At 40.5% G+C, this 25325-nt stretch overlaps 1 protein-coding gene across 7 annotated transcripts in view; it reads left to right on the top strand.

The window, feature by feature from the left end:
* ttll5 (tubulin tyrosine ligase-like family, member 5) overlaps window positions 1-25295 on the top strand; it is a 58145-nt gene extending 32850 nt beyond the window's left edge. For 5 of the 7 annotated variants that reach the window (XM_025901033.1, XM_005476912.4, XM_019348607.2 and 2 more), the window contains 4 exons: window positions 7642-7831; window positions 11966-12168; window positions 16887-16969; window positions 23365-25295. In XM_025901033.1, coding sequence (XP_025756818.1) covers window positions 7642-7831; window positions 11966-12168; window positions 16887-16969; window positions 23365-23417 — 529 coding nt within the window. In that variant the 3' untranslated portion in view covers window positions 23418-25295. The remainder of the gene's footprint in view (window positions 1-7641; window positions 7832-11965; window positions 12169-16886; window positions 16970-23364) is intronic. The other 2 variants (XM_019348606.2, XM_025901034.1) reach the window with 2 other exon arrangements.
* Window positions 25296-25325: the final 30 nt, after the last annotated feature.

The following is a 25325-nucleotide window of genomic DNA, read 5'->3' as shown; positions in this document are numbered from 1 at the left end:
GATATAGATGCACTGGAAAGCACACTTTATCTACATTTACTCTTCAGAATTGGTTCACAGATACCTCTCTGTTAGCTCGCTTTTGCATTTAGCACATATGGTGTCTCTGCTCCTTTGCAAAAGCTTCAGTGCTGCTTCTGGTCAAGTTTCACCATTGTGCTCATGTGTACTATTTATTTGCTCTCCCCTGAGGCAGCAGACACAGATTAGTGCATTACAGTCTCAATGGGGTTCACTGCCAAGGTAAACAGCGTGTCCTTCCTCTGACAGACTTAAGTTTGAGATGTGCACAGATGTTGGAGTCAGGACACACAGAATCTAAGAATGCCTGAAACATTAAAATTAATGTTTAACTTTCGTGAATATTCTTTGCTATTCTCAAGATTAATGTTTGTAAAAGCTTCAGAAAAGCTGTTCAGCTATCACGTGTGACTCCCTTTGGCTAAACTACTGTCTTGGGGATTGTCTGCATAATCGCTTTTATGCTATAATTACTATAAGTACTGTGCTTTAGTGTAGTATATACAGTAAGTATAAAGCCTGCTTGGTGAGGCTCATTACATTCTAAAGACTTTTAAAGGCCTCTGACAATTTTTTAGATTAAAGAAGTTTGTCTCTGGAAAGGGAATGAGAATTTCCAACACCCCTTTGGGCAGGCTAGTTTATCTGCAGGCTGGGAATTGGGTCTTTTGCTCCCCTTTTTGACTGTGCTCCGTGGACGTAAGTAGCTGTAGAATTGGCTGCTGAGTGCCGGCGTTATGTGAAGCACGCTGGCAGCTGAAAGCGTTCTGTTGGAGCGGTGCTGGAGGCAGTGGTACAATGTCAACACCCACAAAGTCTGTCTACTCAAGGCTCTCGCCTCGGTACCCACTGAAATTCCTCCTTCTTCACCCCGTCTCACTGCGCTGAGAATAGGAGGAAGGAAAGAGAAGGAAAATGATCGCATCATCATGGCTTATGGCACCAGACCAGGATTATAAACCTATAGGCAAAGAGGGGAAACGTTAATTGTGTCATCTTCTTCTTTTTTTGCTTATGTGTGAGTGGCAGTGTCTCAGACAGCTTGGCCCTGATTTTGGACTCTGTTTTTCCAGTCCTGCCCTTCCTTATGTATCGAGCTGTCAGGGAATTCCTGGAATGTCTGGCCTTTTCCCTTTTTAAAATGTTTTTATTCCCACAAACTAAAAAGAGACTATTAATAGCTTATATCATTTTTACAGATAGATTCATAACAGAAATCACGCTTTGAGCGATGCAGTCCTCTGACGGATCAGAGTTACAGTGTGATTTCAGACATCGCATTTGCTTTTCCATATCATGTTTAAACACTTCATTCATCAGAAAATAAACTGGCCTGCGATGCTCTCGCAAAAGAGATTCTAAATCTCCAGAGTTATAAATAAAGATTTAAAAATGTTAGTTCAGGTTTGCCTTTCAGCTATTCACATTTCAGGATTATACTTTCACAAATCTAAAGAGAGAATATAAATTAGCGTTTTCTTGCAATACAAAAAGGTCTTGAGGGCCCCGGAACATCGAGCCCTTGGTTTGGAATTATCTACGTGAAATGTCTTTAATAAGATATTAGGATAAAATGTCTTGATTTAATCCCGACTCTGTTTCTTAAAACACAGAATTTCCTGAGCCCCATCCCCCCTACGCTTGGGCTCATGGCTTGTGCCAAACATACTGAAACTGTTAAGCACACTGGCTCTTAAAGCAACCACAGGGGTGAAGTATGATGGGTTTCAAAGTGTAGCATGGCTCTTTGAAGTGCTGCTGCCAGGATCTGCCAGGTATGCTGCATCAGCACTCTTAGAGCTCCTGCCTAAATTCAGTGTGCTGACAGTCAGGGGGCTTTGAACCCATAGGGCCCATCTTCATATACTTATGGGGTAAGTTGGTGATCTGTTCCGGTTTTGGACCTCCTGGTACATTTATGATCATTTCCATTCAGTGTACCTATAAATTGAGGTATTGGATTACTTTTAAATACTTGACACCTTTTACTTTGTTTAAAAGTATTTTCTGTTACTTAAGTTTGCTAATACCGCTTGTGGTCTGAGTTTGCACTGGACCTCCATGTGGTCATGTATTATTATTAAGTCAGCAGCTGGTCATGGTTGGTTCTCACCATTTGTGTTTGTTCTGTGAATAGTTATTGCTGTCTTATTACCAGAGCCGCAAGCGTTCCTCTCTGTTTTCTTCCCCTCTACATTCATACCAGCTTTGTGTTTTGAGAAATGCCACAACCCTGCTTACACAAGGTATTTTTAGTCCTGTTCAATACTTTGTTAGATTGGTGTTTTACTTGGTTGAATTTTCTAGAGGCGAATGATTCCAAAGGGTTTTAAGGCGGTCCATTTTCTAAACCAACAGCTCAAGTAATCAGAAAAACGCTGGTGAAAATGTAAAAATTCTTTGATGGGGGACAGATTCCCACAAAATTGGTCTGATGTCTCTCTTCCTTTGAATTTAAAAGGAGAGATGTTTTTATTCACATTGATTGAAACCAGATGTGGCAATGGGAAGGCAAACGCTTAAGGTAAGAACAAGTGAAATTCCAGGGAACAGATTTAGTCATTCAGCAGAAACATACACCTTTAAAGCAGTTTTCATTCCCACAGTGTGCAATATGGTTATATGTACTGTATATAATCTGCTTTATGGAACTGACAAATGTGTGACCGTGAATTAGGATTGGGTTGCACCAGCTATTTGTAAATCCATTGCGGGTTTGTGTGTAAAGCCCTTACTATTCATCTTAGGATCAGTAGCAAGTATGAAGTTACTGCTCAAAATTTAACCTTTAAAAGCTGGTAAATACTTCATATACTTAGAACTACTGTCAACAATGTAAACAGGACATACGATGCAGAGCACTGAGTTTTAATGTAATTTCTAAATAACATATGTGTGTTTGTGAGTGTTTGTGTGCGTCCGTCCCTTCTCACAAGGACTTGCCGTAGCAGGTTGTTCCACATGTTTGATTTGGCCCTTCCTGACATAACTCCAGAGGGGATTTGTGTCTCAGGCTGGAATTCAACCAGTGACATTTTGCTTGCCAAGGGAATCTGTAAACTACTACACTACTGAGTCACTAAAAAGAAATAAACTAGTAGTAATTTCTAGATGCATGCGTTAGTTTGTTTTACAATAGACATGCAGACATGTGTGCAAGAAATGTTAATATCCATTGATGCACTCTAATTAAATGCATTGTAAAAAAGCATGTTATTATTGATTACAGCAGAAATTCCTTTGTTGTTAGAAAATAACTCTCTGAACTCAACTTTAAAAAGAGAATCGATTGGCTGCTTCTCTTTGTTATAAATCATAGTAAACTGAAGGTCTTAAGTTTTTGGATTACTGTTAAGACAAAATCATATGTTTTTTATTTATACATAAAATAATAATAAATGTATTCATTACAAAATATGCAGGGAAATTCATTATGATAGTATTTTTGGTTATTATGAAACAGGAGCATACAATTTCCATCAGGTGATAAGTTGTGATATCTTGGCCATCATACGTATGCTGCCACTTCGTTAGTTACAGTTTTCCTTTTGTCTTCAGATTTCTTCATGGCACAGATTTTACAAGCTGCTGGAAACATTCCTCAGAGATTTGGGTGTATGATAGCAGCTGGCTGCACATCCATGATGTGAATCTTCCATTTCACCATATCCCAAAGATGCTCTATTGGACTGAGATCTGGTGACCAGTGAACATTGTCATGTTCAGGAACTCATTTTGAGAAGATTTGAGTTTTGTGACATGCCGTGTTATCCTGGTGGACAGGACCATTAGAAGATGGGTACAATATATGGTAAATGGTAAATGGCCTGTATTTATATAGCGCTTTTCTAGTCCCTAAGGACCCCAAAGCACTTTACATATCCAGTCATTCACCCATTCACACACACATTCACACACTGGTGATGGCAAGCTACGTTGTAGCCACAGCCACCCTGGGGCGCACTGACAGAGGCGAGGCTGCCGGACACTGGCGCCACCGGGCCCTCTGACCACCACCAGTAGGCAACGGGTGAAGTGTCTTGCCCAAGGACACAACAACCGAGACTGTCCGAGCCGGGGCTCGAACCTGCAACCTTCCGATTACAAGGCGAACTCCCAACTCTTGAGCCACGATCGCCCCTTATAGTCATAAATATAGCCCCAATATAGTCATAAAGGGATGGACACGGTCAGCAACAACACCCAGGTGGGCTGTGGAGTTTTAGAAAATGCTCAATTGCTCCAAAGGGGTCCAGAACTTATCCTCCACCGTATTACACCATCACCACCAGCAGCTTAAACCACTGATACAAGGCGAGATGGATTTCATATTGTTTACATCAATTTCTGTTATATTGTTTTCAGTAATTCAGGTGACCCTTAATCCTCCCTTAGTTACACTACAATAGGCATAAACTGCTGGGGGCTTCACATGATGCACTGAGTATCATGGGGCTTGACCTTATAATATAAAGCGCTTTGAGGTAACTGTTGTTGTGATTTGGCGCTATATACATAAAATTGAATTGAATTTGACTCAGCTTTTAGTGTAAATGGTTATTATCCCTGTTTTGTTTTGTTTTTTCGTTTGTTTGTTTTTTAATCCATTGATTTAACTTATTCAGAACTGTTTTATAGCTTTCCTTTTTAAGATTTTCAAGTGAAGTTGTGTGAGTTTAAAACACAGAAGTGTTTAAAAAGTAACCTATCATCCTACTTGGAAGAAAGCACTTGTAGTTTTTAGTACCCCACATTGCTCACCACTCCCCTAACTTAAGCCTCATCATCCCCGGCACTGCTGAACTCAACAAATTGTATTTTAAGAACAGACCTACTTGGTGTCATGTTTTTGCAATAAAACACGATAAACAAACACTGATTAATGGTTGGAAATACCCCTACACTCTTGAGGCTGCTAATGTTTACACTGACCAGGCAGGGCTTTGAGATAATCTGGCATGATGTCATCTCAGACGGTACATTTTCCCACATTCACACTGAGTTAGATTGATGCCGCACATGTGCTCAACTCGCACGGCTGTGTTGTTCTACAGTAAGTTATATCAGCATATTAAAGGATGGCGAGCACAGCGGGGAGTAAGCTGACACCCACGAGCAGAGGTCCGGCAGCGAGGGAAGTCCCAGATAGCTGAAGCTCCACACATGTGCTATGATGAGAAACTCAGATGTAAAACTATTCCGCTCACTCATTTAAGAAAAAAAAATCAGATTTTATTGGTTGCTGTGCTGGACAAAAGTACTTCCTCCTGTTTTTAAAATTCATGGTCATCTGTAGTAGTTTTTTTTGCGTGGCGTTGTGTTGACAAGCTTCCCCCCGTCACCCCCCTCCCTTGTGGGGTTTTATAGCGACATTGTACTCAAGGAAAGCCTGTGCTTTTGACCTGAGACAGTCCATTTTAGACCATATGGTAATAAAATGGTAGCACTGAAGGTCCCCGTGGTCCAGTCTGCAAACTGCAGCCAAGTTAAAGGAAATCGCTGCTGTAAACAAAGAACAAGTTCTTGTTTTGTCTCCTGGTGATGTTGAATCTCTGGCCTTGCAAAGTTCACAGACGAGCCTTTGTTTCCAGGAGCAAAAAAAAAAAAAAAAATGTATTGGCCTTTGGTCACAGCAGTTGTTTTTGCAATATATGTGCTATTATGTGAACTGAGAAATGCATGGGCGGATAGCATGTTCACATGAGTTTAAGATCCCTTGTGTCTTGGCCACACAGGGAAGGATTTTTCTTTTTTTTTCTTTTTTTTTTTTTACATTTCAGCAACACAAGATTATTATCCCACAGTATGCATTGTTGTTCAAGATTAATTGAATTCTAATTTTAGCACTTATCATAGTTTGGTCCTAAAAATATTGTAGCTATTGTGAATCTAAGTGTGCAGTGTTTTCTTTAACTGTAGACCAATGGACAAATGTTATTGCGTGTTATTGCATGTGGGAGGAATTTCCAAGAGCTTTTTTGTCATTAAGACCTCCAGGGATCCCATTTCTTCAGCTGTATGCGTATCTCTTTCTCTTTTTTCCCCTTTTATATTTTTCCTCGCAGCTCCCAATAGTGCTCTTTTATGGCATTATTTTTGGCTTAGGTGGTATATATACAACAGCACACCAGACTCCACATAGACTCGATTTAAGCATGTCTGAAGGCTGAGGTTGGTCACTTCATTGCTTTAACAGTGGTCAAAAATGGTTGAAAAAAAAAACCTGAAACAGGCTTAGGCCTAATGACAGATAATCCAGTTACAAACTTGTGGAGCTCGTCAAAAGGTTTGCTTTCCAGGTTGTGGTTTTGTGATGTGAATGGAACGTGAAGCGGGGAGGAAAAGTTTTTAGTTCAGCCTGTGTTTGCCACAAGCTTGCCCTCTGCTTTCACTCTGATTTGCACACTTTGATTTGAGGTTCTGTGGGCACAGCGGCCACTGGTTAGGATGTTGTGAGATGTCTTGTTGTTTCAATTTTTACTGGTGGTCTTGCATCTCAACATGGAGTTTGTAGCTATTGTCACATCTGCCTGGAATGCATGGTAAAATAACTGACGAGGTAGCAGTGAGTAAATATATTAAGCTATTTGTGGACTCATCCTTTGTTGTTGTGTAACAAAGCATGAGTTATAGTAGAGTTGTAATGTGCCTGTTTCAAGCAAGCATTTCCTTATTTTCTGTCATATATATTAAACAACAGTGGATGCTCATATCAAGGCTTGAATCACACCAGCTAGCAACCACTGGTTGGTGAAAAATGTGTGTTCTTCAAATGGCATGCAATTGCTAGGGTGAAATTGGTTGCAGTTATAAACGGTGCTGCACTAATAAAATACCTTTTGATTGGTTTGGTTGCTAGCTGGTTGCCATGGTGGCCCCCTCAAGCTACTTGCCAAGCAGCTGTAAAAATGTAAAAATTGTCACATAAAACAGAAACTGCATTCGATTGCCTTCAAATGGATAATTGGTTGGTAAGGCACTACTTTTATTTTGATGCTCTGCAGTCTCTGTTTGCTGTTTGCATTGCACCTTTTCACATTTCAGCACAGTTTTGACAGTTAATGGTTAGTAAGGAGATTAAATGGTGAGTGTTTGCAGACAAGTTGTCATCTTCCTTGCAAACTACAGGCAACCTTGGAAACCTTCTCGATCTAGACTGCATCTGATCTAACCTGGTGACCAGTTTGGGAATAATGTTTTACTCTAGCAATCAGCGGTTACTAGGAGGTCACCAACAGGTCAGGTTTCAGGCTACTCTAAACCCTTGGTATCAAAGAGTGTTTCCTGTCTTGGATCTGCACGCTGTCAAAGAGACTGGATGTCATAGACAGAAAGCTCTAGCTGTGAGCACGACAGCCCCACCCATCCGCTCTTCAGACCTTCTGTTTACAAGGGGTAGCCAACCAGTCGAAAGTTGATTTAAAGAGAGCGGAGCTAAAACTGTTTGTTTGTATTCTTGCCGGAAAATGTCTTTAAAGAACACTCTGTTTTTCTTCACTGAGGTTTTTGTGGTGCAAATGTCACTGATATGTGATTCAGAAGAAAGAGTGACTTTGTGTTTTTGTTGGTTTGAAGTATCTTACTTTTTCACCCTGTGTATCTGTGTCACTTCTCTCTAAGCCACAGGCCACTAAAGGAAGAGGATTGGCAGATGCACAATGACTACAGCCTGGTGAGAGGGGTGACACCCAAGCAGCACTACCAGCCCACCCAAGGGAGCTACCAGCTTCAGTTTGCTATTCAGCAGTTGCAGCAACAGAGACTTAAGGCTCATCATCAATTTCTGGACCAGACCCGCTGCGGACATCAGGTAAGATGTATCATTTTCTTAGTAAAGAATGTTTTCATTTAGCATCTTGATGCTAAACAAGTATACTGCTCATTTTTTCATTGGTACTATTTGAATTTCTATTTCCTCTTCTTTTTTTAAAGAAAAAATAGCACAGACACTTGGTTGTTAAGACAATAGGATTATTTATCAGATTCTTTTCTTTGTTGGTTTTCAGTATTGGCACCATGTAGAACTTAACCCTAAGAACTTTTAACCCATAAAAAGCTCAATATTTGTGTCTGTAAAATTTATGTCCTTACCTAAGCTCTGCACTTTCCAAAATAGTGCAAAATACACCCACGTGAAGAGAAGACCTTCCATGTTAGCCTCTAGAGAGCTATTTAGAGGTTCTCCTTCCAAACTGTCTAATAAAACAGTGTTTGGTGGAGACAGTAGCTTAATTCTGAAGACCAAAATGGAACACCTCTCTCCAATATCACATCATTTGGGTGAATGACTCTACAAGGAATATGGGAAGGTGAGCAGCCGAGAAATTCTACTCTTGAGGGTACTAGAGAGGCCCCCAATATAGATTTTTTCATGACTTTCAAATCTTGACTTTTCAAATAGCTCCATTAATGTTCCCATTTTAAGACAAATAAATTTGGAATATGATTTTCTTAGCAGTAGAAATGTAGCGGCAAAAAACCTTTTAGTTATGGCTAACAAGCCGTGACAGATGTGATTTGGCTGTTTTTACAGGGAGATTAGAAAGGTAGAAAGGCCTTAGCATAGGAGTTTTTTTGTTTTTCTTTGTTTTGTTTTTTTTATGTTTAGACTAAAAAAGAGTGGCTCTCGCTTTTAGCACAGTGACTTTGAAAGGAGATCTCACCAAGAAGGAGGATGTATGTTTCCATTTTCCAGAGGATTTGGTGGACTGAATCTATGGATTGAGAGAAATGGAGACAGGACAGTGCCATGGGACAGCTTAAAGGCTGGAATGACTGGATGCGCCCAATTTTTTCCGAGTACTGGAGTTGGCCTCACGTCATTGTTTCTCATCTTGGTTGGAACTTAATTAATGCAATTGAGGTGATATTTCTTTTGGCTTGGTCGGCAGCCTTACGTAAGGCACTTTATGATTCCTTCTCTGTTCCGTTCGTCTCTTCTCGTACTTTAAACACAGTTAACCACGTTTGTCTTATCTGTGACATGCTCTGCCATAATTCAGCCATATAGCGGCATGAATACGTCTTACAATTTCAAATCCCTTGTGCCATTAAGGACTTTATGTGTACAGAGCAGTACAAAGAGTCAGAAGACAGAGCTTTTTTGTTGTGTTCACCCTCATAAACTGAGGTAATAGGAAGGCTGACTCTAGATATGGTTGTCTCACCATCAAGTCAGGCAACCCTCCCTAAAATCTTGGCTATCCCACCCCATTCATTCCCTTCTCCCCAGCTGTCATGGCAATGTGTGCCACTGCTTAGCTCTTAGGCAAAATCTTTTTGCATGGCATAGACCTTAATCTGCCAAGGAATTTGTCAGTGACTTGATTTCATTCTTTAGTGCCATTAGATAGGGGTTTTGATCTTTTTGATACAAATGTATTTTATAATCTTGATCTCAAATTCTTGGATTTCCTGGCCTTGAGAGAAAGTTACCAATGCTTTTTGATAACATAAATACACAAAAGGATGTTCTTAGTCGAATGTGGGTGCTCGTGTGCATACACGTTCTTCAGTGTGAGAGAAAGAGACAGGGGTCTGTTCCGGCACTCCAGTCCACGTTCCAGTTACTGGGTGCAGACTGCACGGCTCCTCCACAGGATTGGCCCAGGGCCACCTGGCAGCCAAAGAAAGGTGCCCTTCCTGGCCCCGCTCAAGCTGAATTGTGGCCATAGGCCTTGCAACCAGGAAACTTAGCTTCTCATTTATCAACACAGAAATTACATCAGATATTCCCCGTCACCCTGCCGGCCCTTTGAACGACTACACTGTGAAACTGGAAAACCATTAGCTCGTTAGATAGCCGTATAAAGCTGCAGAGAAAATAGCGTGGACATGAGATGTGGAAGGAATGTATGCGAGCATTCCCCGGCATTGCAAGGACAGAATGAAATGTGGCTCTAAAATATTATGTCAGAAAGACAACAGTATTTTCCCTCTTCACAAGCCTTTGAAGAGATCTTGTATAAACAAATAAATAACGTGAAGAATTTGCTTTTCACTGGAGCCAGCTGCGAAAAAATGTCGAGCTTGTTTTGATACCGGATGGCATTTCATTAATATCTGCACTAATTTATGTCAGGCACTTTGATATTTCACCTTAATGACCAAAGGCCACATTTTTTTCCATGACTCACCCATTCCAAATTTGCTCCAACTTCCTTAGGCCTTTATTGGGAGGGAGTTTGATTTTTATTTTGTCCTAAACAGTTCACTACACACATGTGAGGAACAATGCGCATGTCAGTCTGTGGCACATTAACCAACAGAGGGAGAGTTGTTTTTCTTTTACTTGGCCTTTTGAATTTTGTGATGAAGCAAATGGCCTAACAGTGATCTACCGCTACATGCCAAACAATTAAAATGAAAAGTTTATTAAGCTTAATTCAGGTTTTTGCATAATCTTGATGATGCTTGGTTAAGGTAGCACCATAATACTATCATTTACAAAATGAATATCATGCTGTATTATACAGTACTGTGGCGAAGTTTTGAACCAGCCTTCATTTCTTTATGTTTTTTTATGTTTAGAATTTAAGCGTTAACCAACTTAACACTGAGTTGTGAATTATTAAAGCATTAAAGCCATTTTAACCTTATCTTTAGGCTCTTTGTTATTAGCAGCCTGGCACAAAAAGGGCATCAATTGATCCCATTTCTTTAGTTCAGTCTACAAAAATTGACAGCAGTGTTTGATAGACATAAAATAATATATGTGCACCATCAAGATGTTTCCCAAAGCAGGACAAAAGAAGAAAAAAAACTGTCTACAGCAGGCGAACAGTTAGAAAAGTCCTGAAACAGGACCACAGAGATGCATCTGGCCTTTGTATTCAGTCTACTGTTACCTCAAGCCTCATCAGAGATGTTCTCAGTGCAAGGGTGGCTGTCAAGAAGCCATTCTCAAGGAAGGGAAACAGGGATAAAAGGCTGAGATATTTTAAATTACACAAGAAGTGGACTGAACATCAGCGGCAACACGTCTGACGAATGATGAAATGAGGATTTGAGCTAAATTTTTTGATAAAAAAATTGAGGTCAGGAGAGAGGTACTACAGTGATTGTCTATAGCCATCTGTAAAACACAGCAGAGGCTCTGTCATGGTTTTGTGGCTCCATTACACCCACTGGTGTTGGAGATTTTGTCAAAACTGACTACAAGGACTACATTTCTGAACTAAGAGAATTCAGGTTATGTTGAAGAATGAAGGCAGTCTTACCAAATATTAATGTTCAAGCTTGTTAGAATTGAACCAAGTCTGTTTTTACATTATACATTATATTATATATGTGTATAACATGTAAGTTCACACGTGTTTCAATAAATCACTGCATCCATTTCTCAGTTTCAAATGAGAGGTGGCTCAGTACATGAGGGAACGTACTGTATACATTTTGTTTCATTTGCGTCTTTGTATACAGCCTGCGGTTGTACACAGTTAATATCTTGACCAAGTATGTTTCAAATTACACATCAAATTTGAAACTTTGAAACTGGATTTAAATTTCAGTTAAGATCTTTGTAACATGTTTATGTTCTCTCAAAAAGCTGTGTTTTACAAAAGCTTGCTCATTCATACAGGCTTGTGTTTTAGGGTTAGTAATCACTCCACAACCGCCATCACTGGTTCAGTATCATTTTAAACCATTGAAGCCACAACTGTATGTTCCATGTTAACCTCTTTCAGCTAGTTATTGAAAATCCTTTGAATTCCTTAAAGAAAACTATAAGCACTGCATCACATTCGAAATAAATATCACTAGATTTACCAGTGAGGAGTCATCCTTTGTAGTTGCTCTTATTGTACTGTACTCTGCCCAACGTTTAAATTAAAGGTCTCAAGCCTCTTTGCTTTGTTGGTTAAGTTTCAAAGTAGTTTGATTATTGTAGAAGTTTGATATTGCCCAAAAGTAACCGGCTTTTGTTTTCTTTTTCGTTTCACAGGCTCAATTTCCAGACCAGACACCACATAGCCAAGCTCTCACAAAATCATCCAGCTGCCCTCCTTCCAGCTTTCACACTCTGCCCAATCAAAGCCATGGCCTAAGCCATATCCAGACCTGTGTTAGCCCAGCTCTTGCTCCAAAGCCACCCAGCGGTGCCCGAGAGGGACAAGTCAGGAAAACGACTGCAAAGCGTCTCGTCAAGTAAGACAAATGTTGGCTCTGGATCACTCCATTTATTAACAATGCTCTATAACTGTCATATGGTTAAGTTAAATCAACCCAAGGTCATCTGAACCTCTACTGACATTACCCGACAGAGGTATATGTCTGAATGTGAAGGTACGTCACAGCTGGACTGTTTATTAAATGATCGAGCAAGTGGGTGTCAGGTGTCCTGCCTACTGTCCACTCTACTCAGAAAGCTTCTTCACATAAACTAAATGCAGTATTTAACAGCAGTGAAGAAGAGTGAAGCGGACTATCTCCATTTTTTTTGCTACACATGAGAAAGGGCAAGATCGGACAGCATCCCAGCCTCCTTCGCCCTATTCCACTTCCCATAGTTCATATGTGAAAACTGCTCATTTAATTTATCGCAGACATAGTGCAGTGTGGTGGCAGGCCCTCCACCACCCACCCGCTTGTGGAATGAGACAGAGTTCGTGGGATTGGTGAGTTCAACAGGACATGGCTAATGCTAATGAGAGTTCGAATATGCGTGTAGTGGAGTGCTCCCAGTCTTTTGGCCGCAGGGTGTATCTACCCGTTCAGTAAACAACCTCATCACAGGCCTGATTTCTGCCTGAACCGTAAACAAAACGTGGTTCAGTGAAAGGGCCTGGGCTCGGAGCGCCGTTTAAATCCTGTTTGGTTTGGAGATAAGCTGAAGACTGCATAAGGAAAAATAAAAGGAAAGCAGTGAAGCCGGGCTGAACTGCCAGCTATTTTCCTCACTTATTTTATGACTTTATTACTGCAACATCTGGCAAAATTACCCAACAACAGCAAACCTTTGTGATCGGCGCTGACTGTTTGTTTAAAGTAGGTTGTTGCAGTGGTGAACTGCTCTTCACACTTATTTAATGTTTAAGAGGAAAGGATACCGCTGGACTGGAACACGGGCTGTTTTTGTAGTATTCCAGTTAAGCCCTTACGGTGTGTGAATTACCCCAGAGTCCCAACAGTGCATTTCTCTGTTTGACTTAATTCATTCATTGCAAGTTTGCAGGCCTGCTGATGCCGCAACCGAGCAGAGGCTCTGGCTCTGCTGACGTGTTACATCCAGTCATCTGACTCGACTGGACAAACTGTACCTGGCAAGAAAATAGTTAAGAGGGCAGGACCGTGGTGTAGGGGTTGTATAGAATAGGTTAGGGAGGCCGTGTAGGTGCCGTGTTTGCTCGTGTGTGTGTGTGTGTGTGCATGTGTGTCTTCCTGGCAGTGGTTGTGTTTACCCTCTGCATGTGGAATTCCTGAGCCCCCTCACACTCTCCTCTGTCCTGCATTTTTGCGGTCGACTAGTGTGACAGTGGAGAGTGTGGGAAAAACGGAAGCTTCAGGACCAAAAATGCGCTGATGGAAACAATGAAGAGAAAGAATAAAGAGAGGGGAAAAGAAAGAATGACAGAAGAGAAAAAAAAAGGTTAACTCTGTCCAGGAGAACGGAGATGATTGTTTGCAGAAAACGGTGGGATAATAAGTTGCTTCCCTTTATTTCCAGCCCACATTTTAGGGGCAACTTAATACCCCTGTTATTGAGGCACATCTGAAACGCATCCCAGTATAGGCTTAAGCCCCTCCAGCTTATAATAGTATCACTGTGCTGGGTGTGTTCAAACAGTTCAAGGTTATCCAGCCCTTCAAACACCTTCCTCCAGCCAACTGTAAAACTGTTGTTCGATACAAATACACCAGCACTGGCTTTGGCTGGTTTCCCCACCGCTGATGATCATCGACAGCTTTTAGTTAAATCTATTCATCAGAATGAGATTTGCATTTTTGAAAATTTGTGATCCAATTTGATCCAACCTAATAGTTTCCTTCAAGTAAAAGTTTATTGGGGTTGTTTTTTTGGTCCCAAAGTTGGAAATGTTATCCACCGAGCGGGCAACGTGACTGCGTAAAGTCACTTTTAAGTAAAGCTGAACGGAGACTGGCGCACTCTCATGAATGACAGTGCCTTTGATTTTAAGCTCAGCTAACACACTTGAAGCAAATGTGCAGCTTGTTGGTATCACACTCAACAGGGCAGGGCTCTGTCTGCTCTATCAACATACCACAGCTGCCAACTCGAGGGGCTGCAAGAGCTCAAAGTGGTATGACTTCAGTGAAGGCTTTGAAAGGAGCAATTTGTAACACAAATAAATGAGCCTGTTTGGTATTTTGTTTGCAAGGTTTGGTTAGTCGCAGCTGTAACTACGGAAACCCAGGCTGTCGTGTGGCATTACTAATAGGGTGACAATTACAGCAGCACCATTAATGTCAGCCTAGCTGCTGCTTTCACTCCCTATTAATCAGCCACAACAGTAGTTATTTTCACGGGATACTGTATACACACAGAAGCTGCCAAACGTGTGTTTATGGTTAAACTTTATCCCCTTTGGTCAGTTTGAGTAACATTAAGTCACGCTAACTACCTGAGCGCACCGAAAAGTAAAGCCGCACATCTGCTGTGTTTACATAAGAACTTCAGCTCTGTGCGAATAGCGCGAAATTTTCGACACTGGGTCATGTGTCATGTGCGCAGACTGCAAGTTCAGAGTCGGTTCTCACCAGCAGTGTTTCTGGCTGCTGTCTGACTCTTGAAGTGACAGAGTGAGACTGTTGACAAAGAAAGTGATGTGAAGAACCCAGAGGTCAAGTTTTTTTTTTTTTTTTTTTTTCGCCCCCTGAATATGAAAGGGGTTTCTTCCTGTCGAGTTATGCCTTGCTTAAAGTGGGCCAGTTCTATTTGCGGTTGTGTAATGGTATGAAAGAACAACTGTGCAGCCCCTTACAAGGAGGCAGTGTGTACCCTCATTACCTTATTAATGCTCTTTTGGCAAGCTGCTGTCCTGGGGCGAGAGGTTAATTCCAGCTAAGCTTTATTTATTGTTCCCTCTAAAAAATGCTTAGCAGATTTAATGTATAAGGTTGCAGACACGTCTGCTCCTGCTTTATGCTTCAGTAGCTCTTATAATGATTTTCTCTTTGAAAATGTTATGTTTGCAGTCGGATTATGTGAAAAGGGCAGTGTAATTCCTTGTTTATGGTCTTCAGACTGTATGTATGACGCATTGTAAAAATTCTGGGCTGTGCCTCTGTGTTCCTTTTCTCTCTGTAATCTTTGCTCACAGTCGACATAGTCCCTAATCACTACAGTGTTCTTGCCAGTGTGACAATCACATCACCAAGGACAAGGAGAAGGAATTTCTCCCCTTAGTGTCACAATAGCTCCTGTGAGGCACTCAGTAAACACTTAGCCTCACCAACCTCCAGTGACTGCACACAAAGAGCAACTGTTAGATGCTGACTTCACTTTTCTTATGACAGAAGGTGGCTTGTCAGGCATTTTACACACAAATGAGTCTTAAAAAGCAGAAAAGTGTCTTGGAGAAGGATCACATGAGCTGCGAGGGTCAGAACATGTAGCCTCTCTGACCAATAGGTACTAATTACCCAAGTGATACTGTAGTTATTATGACATTTTATTTCATTTATAGTATAGTATCAAGTGATATTAACGATTTGCAATGTATTGGTATCTGATGATTAAAAAAGTAAAGAAGAGACAGGAGAAACATCCTTCAACCATATTATGAATGTTGGCATTGTATAGCTTGCAATCTGCAGCTTCCCTATTGGAAACGCTCTGCTTAGAATGCCACAAACACAACTAGCTGATCTGAGCCGAGCCTGGCACATCATAAATGAGTACACAAATAATTACACATAAAACATTTAAGGGCATCTGCTTTTTGTTTCATGTGTTTAAAAGAAAAAAAAAATATCAGCTCATATGTCGAATCTCCAAATATCGGTATTAGTCATTAAAATACTACAGAAAAATACCACACTCCACCAGGTTCTACTCGGAAATATTTGAGTTTTTGCATTTATCTTCTTGGCACAATTTGAAACTTGTAATGCACTGTGAGCTACCACATAGGCTGTTTGGAGTACTTGTACATGTATATGTACGTGTCCTTCAGAGGACAGATTTTGTCCCTGTCGATAGCACTGCAGTCCACATTATAGCTTGATGTGTGGTGGCAAACATACAGCCCGTGGGCCATAACCGGCCCATTAAAAGGTCCCATTCGCCCCACTGGAAGACTTTAATTTCAATGAAATCCACTGTTTACCGCAAAGCAGTGAAAATCTATGCAACATTAAGAGCATTTCTAGATCTTTAAAAATTGTTTAAATAATAAATAGCGCTGCTATGTTAATGAGATTGGGCTGTGCGTGATCCATGAAGTAGAATGATTTGGATGAACTCTAGATGAACTACGATGGGAAAAGGCCTTTTAGCTTTAGGGAAGGAACTGGTCAGCGATCCTTTGGTGCTCCTGCTTCCAGCACTCTTTCATTCAGGAAAAAAAGAAAACGTCTGTGCATTGGCAAAATGTATAAACACCTCTGTAATAGTCGTAGATACAGAGGGTGTCTCCAGGACACACACAGGATGAAAACCAAACGTGCTACAGTATTGCAGCTGGAAACAATCACACACCCTCAAAACCAGTTTTCTTTATATATTTAGTTTGATATTTTGCTAAAAGAAGAACATTGGCATGGGACATGTGATGTGTACCACAGCTTGGATGAGCGCTACAGAGATGAATTTGGCCTTTGCAGTGCAGTTCATCTTTGCATAACTCCTCTGGGAATGATAATTTTTGGTCTTCACGGATTTTTGTCCTGTGTCTGATTAACAGGCAGATGTCCTCAGAGAGTTCAGCCAGTGGAAGCGTTGCCAGCAGCAAGCAGGTGGTCTACGAGGCCATCTGCGGTAAAACAGGTGGGTTTAATGTTGCAGTTCCACATAGTATGCTTAGTACTCTGCTGTAGTCCTCAGGCAAGAGTGAAGTTATGCCCACTCTATGCCAGTATTAGTGATTACAGCTAGGCATAGTGGACATTCCCCATGGAGGTCTGACTAACACCACATGATATTTTTACCCACCTCCTGCTCGTTCAGTCGTGTGCAGGATGCGTAAATGTTTTCGACACACTGTAAGAAAATAAATAATGGATACATACATACATAAAGGCATTGTTAAGTGATTAATTAATTACAACCCTGTTAGAGGAGTGAGTCTTGCAGTGATTTGTGCCCCATTAAGGGTTTGTGCCAAAAAGAGTTAAAAGCAGCCAGAGCTGGAAGAGCAAAAGCAAAATTTCCATTGCAGTCATCTTCTGTTTGAAGAAGACCTAGTATGCCGTTTGCCTGCTCCATGTTTTTTGCTCCTTGTGCTTTACTAGTGAAGTTTTGCACCAGTAACTGTTCGAAATAGTTCTTATTTATCATATACTGGGTCTTGGTGCAGGCCCTGAGTTCATGCTCCATCTGAAACAAGCTGATTTAGCTCCTCTGCCTTAAAGGCTGCTGTCCCTTTAAATTGAATCAAAATCAAATCACATTTATTCACAGGACACATTTAGAAAAACAGTGGACTTGGCCAAAGCACTTTAGACGTTACAAGCAATATGAGAATATGTTCAAGAAGTCAAGACATAAAACATAACCAGAATACTTTTCTCTCACGTGTTTAGTAAATACTATAATGTCATTATTTTAAATTTTTTCTGTGTGACAGTATATAACAGAAAATAAGGTAAAGCACAAAAGGTCCTCTGTAGTTGTACAGTCCTGTGCAAAAGTCTTGCATCACCCTTCATTTCTTTCTATTTTGCCAGGAAAATGCAGTTTTTTGAAACCTGTGCAAACATACATACTCTCTTTGTATGTTGGCTGGTTCTGTTCTCTGTTAAGATGATCCCACAGTGCTTTATAATGTTGAGGTCCAGACTTTGGGGAGGTCAATCCATGATAGTGTTTCATTATGTGTGTTTCTATCCAGGTGTGCTTTTACTGCTTTGGCAGTGTGTTTAGGATCATTGCCATGCTGGAAAATGAAGCTGTTGCCAATCAGATGTTTTTCCCTGTGGTATTACTAGTGAATCAAAATCTCATGGTAATTTCACGTGTTTGCATTTTTGTATTAGTGCTGACACCATGACCATGACAGAGCCTCCGCCATGTTTTACAGATGGCCGTGAATACTCACTGTTGTACCACTGTCCTTTGTACATACCAAAAGAAATTGAAATTTGGATTCATCCCTCCATCCGATTTGTTGCCAGGTGCAGCTCTCAGGTCCCATGTCAGGTCTTTGCTCTGATTATTTTCTTGACTTTCAGAAACTGTTCATCTGCTGTGGATAGTTTTTTAAGCCTGCCACTTCTTCTTTTGTCCTCCTCTTGTCCAGGCTCCTCAACTTCTTTAAAGATGCTATACATGCAGCGCTCACATATGCCAGGTTTTGTTTAATAGCAAAAAAATACTATTTTATGTCTGAAAATGAGGGGTGGCTCAAAGCTTTTACACAGTACTGTGTTCTGCATGTGTTCAAAACCAGAGGATCACCACTCTGGGATTAAAAGGCACAGCAGTGAAGACATCTTTTTTTGAGATCAACTGATGGGAACATTTGGGGCATTTCCATCTGTTGGCCATTGCCATGCAGTTGTAATTACTGTCTTTTTGCCAAATGCTATACCGAATAAATAACACCTCTCAAGAGAATGACAAATGCAACTCAGACTTTGTGGGTTCATGCACTCACGTGTGTGCTTCTGTCATCTTGCCTTATTTCCACAGCTCTTTCCATTCTGAGAGAAGTGTTGAGCTTATTGCAGTGATATTAAGCAGTTTGCGCTTATGCACACATCTGTTTGCCTGATCACGGGCTTTTTCCACAGTACTACTATACATTAGCATTAGAAAATCACACCATTCTTCACATCATGTCAGTGTCGCAGTCAAGCGAGATCAGCTTGTTGGAAAAACGCAGTAGCTGTGCATCGACCTGTCATCCCTACAACTCCTAGCCACACTAAAACACACACACACACAAAATATTTTTTTAGTTCTCCATTTTCCTCCTATTCCCAAACTATGAAACCTGGCTAAGGTTAACAAACATCTTACAAACTCATCAATTACTGTAACTGGATCCTTTGGGAGCAACTTCTGCATTTAATGAATGCATTTTTCCACTGTTCAGGGTGCACAGGGTGCTTCACTCATGAAGAACAGATACATATATATATATATATAGATAGATAGATAGATAGATAGATAGATAGATAGATAGATAGATAGATAGATTTTAAACCACTTAGTGGCGCAGGTTTAACCATGCGTTTTTAAATGAGGCTGAGGGTAAAACGGAGACTCTGTGTGGTGTTTTGGAAGAGGGAGGGGGTTATTGAAAGGAACACAGCCTTTGTGGAGCTTCAGAGTGCATCAGGTCTTTCTGCCTGCCCGGTGTACCTCTGTTACAAGATGACTGAGCTCCCCTGATCGACTCTGACAGGCAGTTAGAGCGAGTCCAAATGGAGAGCATTCTCTCTGATCAGCTGTCAGCCGTCATTAATCACACTCTCCCTTTATCTCTCTCTTGTGCTCTCTCATAATATCTTCCTCTCTTTGCTCATGCAACCCTCCCTTTATCCTCTGCAAACCTTTTCTGCTCACTAACCCCCGCCCCGCCCTTTCCCCCGCTTCTTCTGTGTTGATTTTTGACATGACACGAGGGCGGGATTTTGATGAAGACCTACCGGAGCTAACAAGACGAGATTGTATCGGCCACATGTGTTTCAGAGTGCTTCCCTTGAAGTTTCCTTGAAGCTCTCAGGGCTCCACAGTCGGTGACTATGAGGAGATTTATTGCTTGAGTTTGAGAAGGAAATGAATGCTGCACTTGGGTCAATTTAATGGAAGTCTGATCATGTCAGGAAAGATGGCTTAGGCCTCTCTCTATCAAAATAAGACTGTATGGTGTATTGTTAGGATAGGAAGGTAGTTTTTGGCTGCCATCCCTGTTTTCAGATGTATTATGTAAGTTACTGGATTTAACTTACCAGATGGATTTGTAATTGACTCACTCTCCTGAACTATGTATGTGAGTAGGCATTTTCTTGGTAGATTAAGATTTAGTGTAGGGTATGTAATACAGTAGTGTGAAAAAATGTTTGCCCCCTGATTTCCCATTTTTCCTATGTTTGTCACACTTAAATGGTTCAGATTGTCAAATAAATTTAAATATTAGACAAAGATAACACAAATAAACACAAAATGCAATTTTTTGATGAAGGTGTTTATTATTAAGTGGGAAAAAAATCTAAACCTGCATGGCCCTGCGTGAAAAAGTGATTGGCCCCTAAACCTACTAACTGGTTGTGCCACCGTTTGCATCAACAACTGCAATCAAGCATTTGGGATAAGTGCCATTGAGTCTTTTACATCGCTGTGGAGGAATTTGGCCCACTCATCATTGCAGAATTGTTGTAATTCAGCCACACTGGAGGGTTTTCAAGCTTGAACCACCTTTTTAAGGTCATGCCACAGCATCTCAATCAGATTCAGGTCAGGATTTTGACTAGACAACTCCAAAGTCTTTTTTTGTGTTTTTCTTAAGCCGTTCAGAAGTGGACTTGCTGGTGTGTTTTCGGTCTTTGTCCTGCTGCAAAACTTAAGTGCACTTCAGCTTGAGGTCATGAACAGATGGCCGGATATTCTCCTTCAGGATGTTTTTGTAGATTGCAGAATTCACAGTTCCATGTAGCAGAGTAAATCTTCCAGGTCCTGAGGCAGCAAAACAGCCGCCGTCTATCACACTACCACTGCCATATTTTACTGTTGGTATGATGTTCCTTTTCTGAAATCCTCTGTTAGTTTTATTCCAGATGTAACTTGACTGAAACCTTCAAAAAAGTTCAACTTTTGTCTCATCAGTCCACAGAAATTTTTCCCCAAATCTTGGGGATCATCAGGATGTTTTGGCAAATGTGAGACAAGCTTTTGTTTTTGCTAAGCAGTTGTTTTCTCCTTGACTCTCCCATGGAGGTCATTTTTGCCCAGTCTCTTTCTTACTGCTGAATCATGAACTCTGACCTTAACTGAGACATATGAAGCCTGGGGTTCTTTAATGTTGTTTTGGGTTCTTCTGTAACCTCCTGGATGAGTCGTTGGAATGCTCTTAGAGTAGTTTTGGCTTCACCGTTGTTCCAAGTTTTCTCCTTACACATTACTGTAATCCGATTACTTTTTTCAAGTAACAAGTAAAGTAAGGGATTAATAGTGCAAAAAAGTAATTAGATTACTGTTACTTTCTCATAAGCACACAGCGTTGCTGCGTTACTAAACCGTGATTTTGTTTGTGAGTGTGTCTCATGACAATGCTGTACAAGCTTGCGACGTCCGTGGCAGCAACACACATGTGTAGATGAACATGTGTAGATAATATGGAGTGTGGGAGGGAGTACGAGCATTCAGCGTTTAAAGCGTGGAAGTACTGACATTACTTTGAGTTTGATTCCATAAAAAGTGACAAAAACATTAGCGTCCACAGTACACTCTGCGTGGGAAGAAAACTTCTTTCTACAGCGAAAAATTAAACTTCAAATCTGAGCAAGCACCGAGCACGCTGCCACGGGAATGTGAAATTCACAGAGAAACCCCCGGATCCCCCCACTGACATGAGTGCTGCGGCACCGAGCATAGCCCCACACGCTCCACTCCTGCTAAACAGGCGAAAATAGATTTAAGAACGCGGGACTTAGTCCCGCTGATGAATCTTTGATTTTATTTATTTTTTGCTGCGTTTTGCTTACATCTATTTGAAAGAGTGAGTGTAAACACAAAAATTATTTTATTTTATATGCTGGAATATGCAGGAAATAGGTTTAAATGTTAAACAAATTTCTTCAAGTCAAAGACAGTTGCATATAATTAAATTTTTGCTTTATGCAATGTGCATAAAGTTAAAAGAAAAAGCTTTAAAATGAGACTTTTTCATTTGATTCAATTTTAAATCATGAAATATGCAGAAAAAATAGAATTGGTCTGAAAGGTCTATTGCTTTATTACATATTCAGATTGTGTATCATGTTTTTAAAACGTAATAAAGTAACTAATTACTTTTGAAAATAAGTAATCAGTAAAGTAACTGGATTGCCTTCTTGGAGAAGTAATCAGTAATTAGTAACTAATTACTAGTTTCACGTAACTTGACCAACACTGGTACCAAAGCCATTCTTTGAGACCCTTTCCAGACTGATAGATGTCAGTGACTTTGTTTCTTTCTTTACATTGTGGCATGATGTGCTGCTTTTTGAGATCTTTTAGCCAGCTTCACTTTGTCAGACAGCTTCTATTTTAGTGATTTCTGATTCATCAGGTCTTCCAGTAATCAGGCCTGATTGTTTTTAGTGAAACTGAACACAGCTGTCCAAAAAACGTAATTAATCACAGGTAATTCATGATTTAACAAGAGGGGCAATTACCTGGTCCTGTGTGAAAAAGTAGGTTTGGATAACTTTTCTCCTTTAATCAATGATCATAATCAGTCATCATTTAAAAACTGCATTTTCTAGTTACTCGGGTTATCTTTGTCTAATATTAAAATTTGTTTGATGATCTGAAACATGTAAGTGTGACAAATATGCAAAACACAAGAAAATCAGGAAGGGCGAAAACACTTTTTTACACCACTGTAAATACAGCATATGATTGAAGTTGTAATTAATTGCTGTTAATTACCGTTTCAACCTTTTAAGTTTCGCTTGCTTGACGACATCCCTTGATTTCTCCTTCTCATTTCAGTTTTACTCGGAGTGGGCTATAAAGCAGAGAATATTGTCCCTATATCTTTCTTTTGCTGAGCTAGGGGAAGCCACTTCCAGCAGCCCTGTCATCAGGTTGGAAGCGAGGGAGATGTTTTTCGTTTTCCAGCTCAGTCAGTCAGTCCTCGCAGTGTAAAAAAGCACCAAAACAAACAGTGCGCAGAGAGGGAGTGAAAGGGAATACTGTTTGGGAGCACAAACACAGCAGCTCTAACTGTACTTGGAATGTCTTTTTCTACCGGATACCTGGCTGCACGCCAGCCGATAGGATCAGGGGGTGAAGGGGTTGAACACGAACAACTGAGCTGACTGATGAGATCAGCTGGTATCCACCTTGACCATGAATAATTGAAGAGGTGGACTCCACAAGGGTTTAGTAAAGTCTTCTGAAGAAAACCTCTTTTGGCTTCTGTTTCTGTACACATGAGGGGGAGACCTTTGACTGCCTTTCTCACTCTTGTTATTTCTTCTTCTTCTTTTTTTCTTTTTAAAAAATAAATAAAGGTCTTTCTGCATACCGCAAGCTGTTCCAGGATCAGGAGCCCACTCACAGATGACAAGAAGGCGACCAGAGGCACGTCCTGCCACTCTGCAGGCCTGACAGGTGTCTCTGCATGTAACTGCATCTCACAGAGGTTTATTCTGGGACGGGACAACAGATAAAAGTATGCCACACATCGAACAGGGTCCTATTAATTTCTCAATGATACAGCCACAGACATGCAAGAGGATAGTCTGCCAGGCCAGAAATGCCCGGCTTTGACGCAGGTCGGGATTTTGTTGCGCAGCTCCACCCCCTCCCCTCATCGCCCTTGGCTACAATCAGTCCATATCCCACAGTGCCCGCCCTCATTCTCTCCATGCTATTGATGCCACAGGAAGATTTCACTGACAGATAGCCTTCAGCAGATGGTTCTTCAAGCCCTGTTGGTATTTTAACTACAGGATTCGTTGTTTTATTCTGTACTCAGGCAGTAGCATGTCCACCACAACCATGCGTGCACATTTTTCTTCTTTTCTCTTTTTCTTTTTCTTTTTAAAAATACAGGTGATATGAGGGTTTTGGTAATGAGAGACCTCTTTTAAGTTTTTGACAAGCATTGTTGAGCCCGCATGAGCAACTTCTCATTTTACAGTCATGAATGATAAGTGTGCAGAGAAGTTTCTTTCATGTGTGGCTTTTCCAGCATTAGACACTCCTGACTCCCACTCCTTGCTGGAAGCCAAACAGTTGCCAAATCCGACTCCTCTGCCTTTACGACCCGAGGACATGTTAAGCATAGCACCCTTTTTCTTGTGAGCTTGATAATAAAACGTGATTGTATTAATGTTGTTGCCTTGTTTGTATCTACAAAGATGACACAACAGGGATGTTCAGGTTTTATGTAAAGAATGCAGTCGGCTTGTGATTATTCCTGTAAACTGTTGAGATGTTGATATTGTTTTTCTGGATGGACCAAATTCATTATTTTGGATTTTTTTTTTATAAATTTTTGTCATTATATCAGTATTTATGTAACCTTTTTGGCCCATTTCTGTAGATCAAAGCATAACATAAAGAGGAACAGACTGATAATGAATGCCGATGCTGCACCGGGAGGCCAGCATCCTCACAGATATTCTGTGGCTTGGGACCATATAGTGAGTTCACTCAGGGGTGTGTTTATTTAAAAAAAAAGAAGAAGAAGAAGAAGGAGAAGAACATGTGAGGTAAAGGTCAGCAGTAATACCGTGTGTTTATAATAACTTTGTCTGAAATACTTGAATTTTGTGCATGATTTTCTCACATCAGCTGATGACTATCACCTGGGTGAGTCTGCACAGATTGTAGTTTTCAATGCAGTACAACAGGTCAACTGTTTTAATATGTAACTTGACGGTGAATGTTTTTGTAAAACGTGCTCTTTGACGTTAAATGTCATGTTGTGAAGTCCTAACTATTAAAGCCAGAACTCCCAATAGCAAGATCCAAATCGGTGTGTAATGTAACGTGGTGACACAGCTTGGTTTACAACGTAAAGAAAAGAAAAATGAGATGAAAAACAACTCCTTTCCTCTAAGAGTAAATATTTATGTTTTATTAATACAGTTAACAGTAATTTGCTCATACAGGTGTCCCCTCTTGGATTTTCCCTTTATAGCTAATGTCTTTTGTATTTAATTCCCGTATTAAGAAAAATACAAAGAGGCCACTAGGATGAGTAAATCACTGTATGGGATGTGAGTTTTTGAGACATGCTTAGAAAACATAAACATTTACTACAGGTTGTTTTTCTTTCTGTTTATTTTCCATATGGGCTGTACCATGTCATAATGTCTTTTGACTGTTTACAATATGCATGGAAATGTAGTATTTTTGGGACCAGTTAGGCTGTTTGTAGCAAACAAAATTGAAATTAATACTTGGGAAGCATTAAAAAATATGATGACTGTGACTCTAACTGCATTTGTTCATTTTGTTCGAA

Source organism: Oreochromis niloticus, linkage group LG19 (assembly GCF_001858045.2).
Source record: "Oreochromis niloticus isolate F11D_XX linkage group LG19, O_niloticus_UMD_NMBU, whole genome shotgun sequence".
Taxonomy (NCBI): domain Eukaryota; kingdom Metazoa; phylum Chordata; class Actinopteri; order Cichliformes; family Cichlidae; genus Oreochromis; species Oreochromis niloticus.
This window is presented reverse-complemented; position numbering and strand designations above follow the sequence as displayed.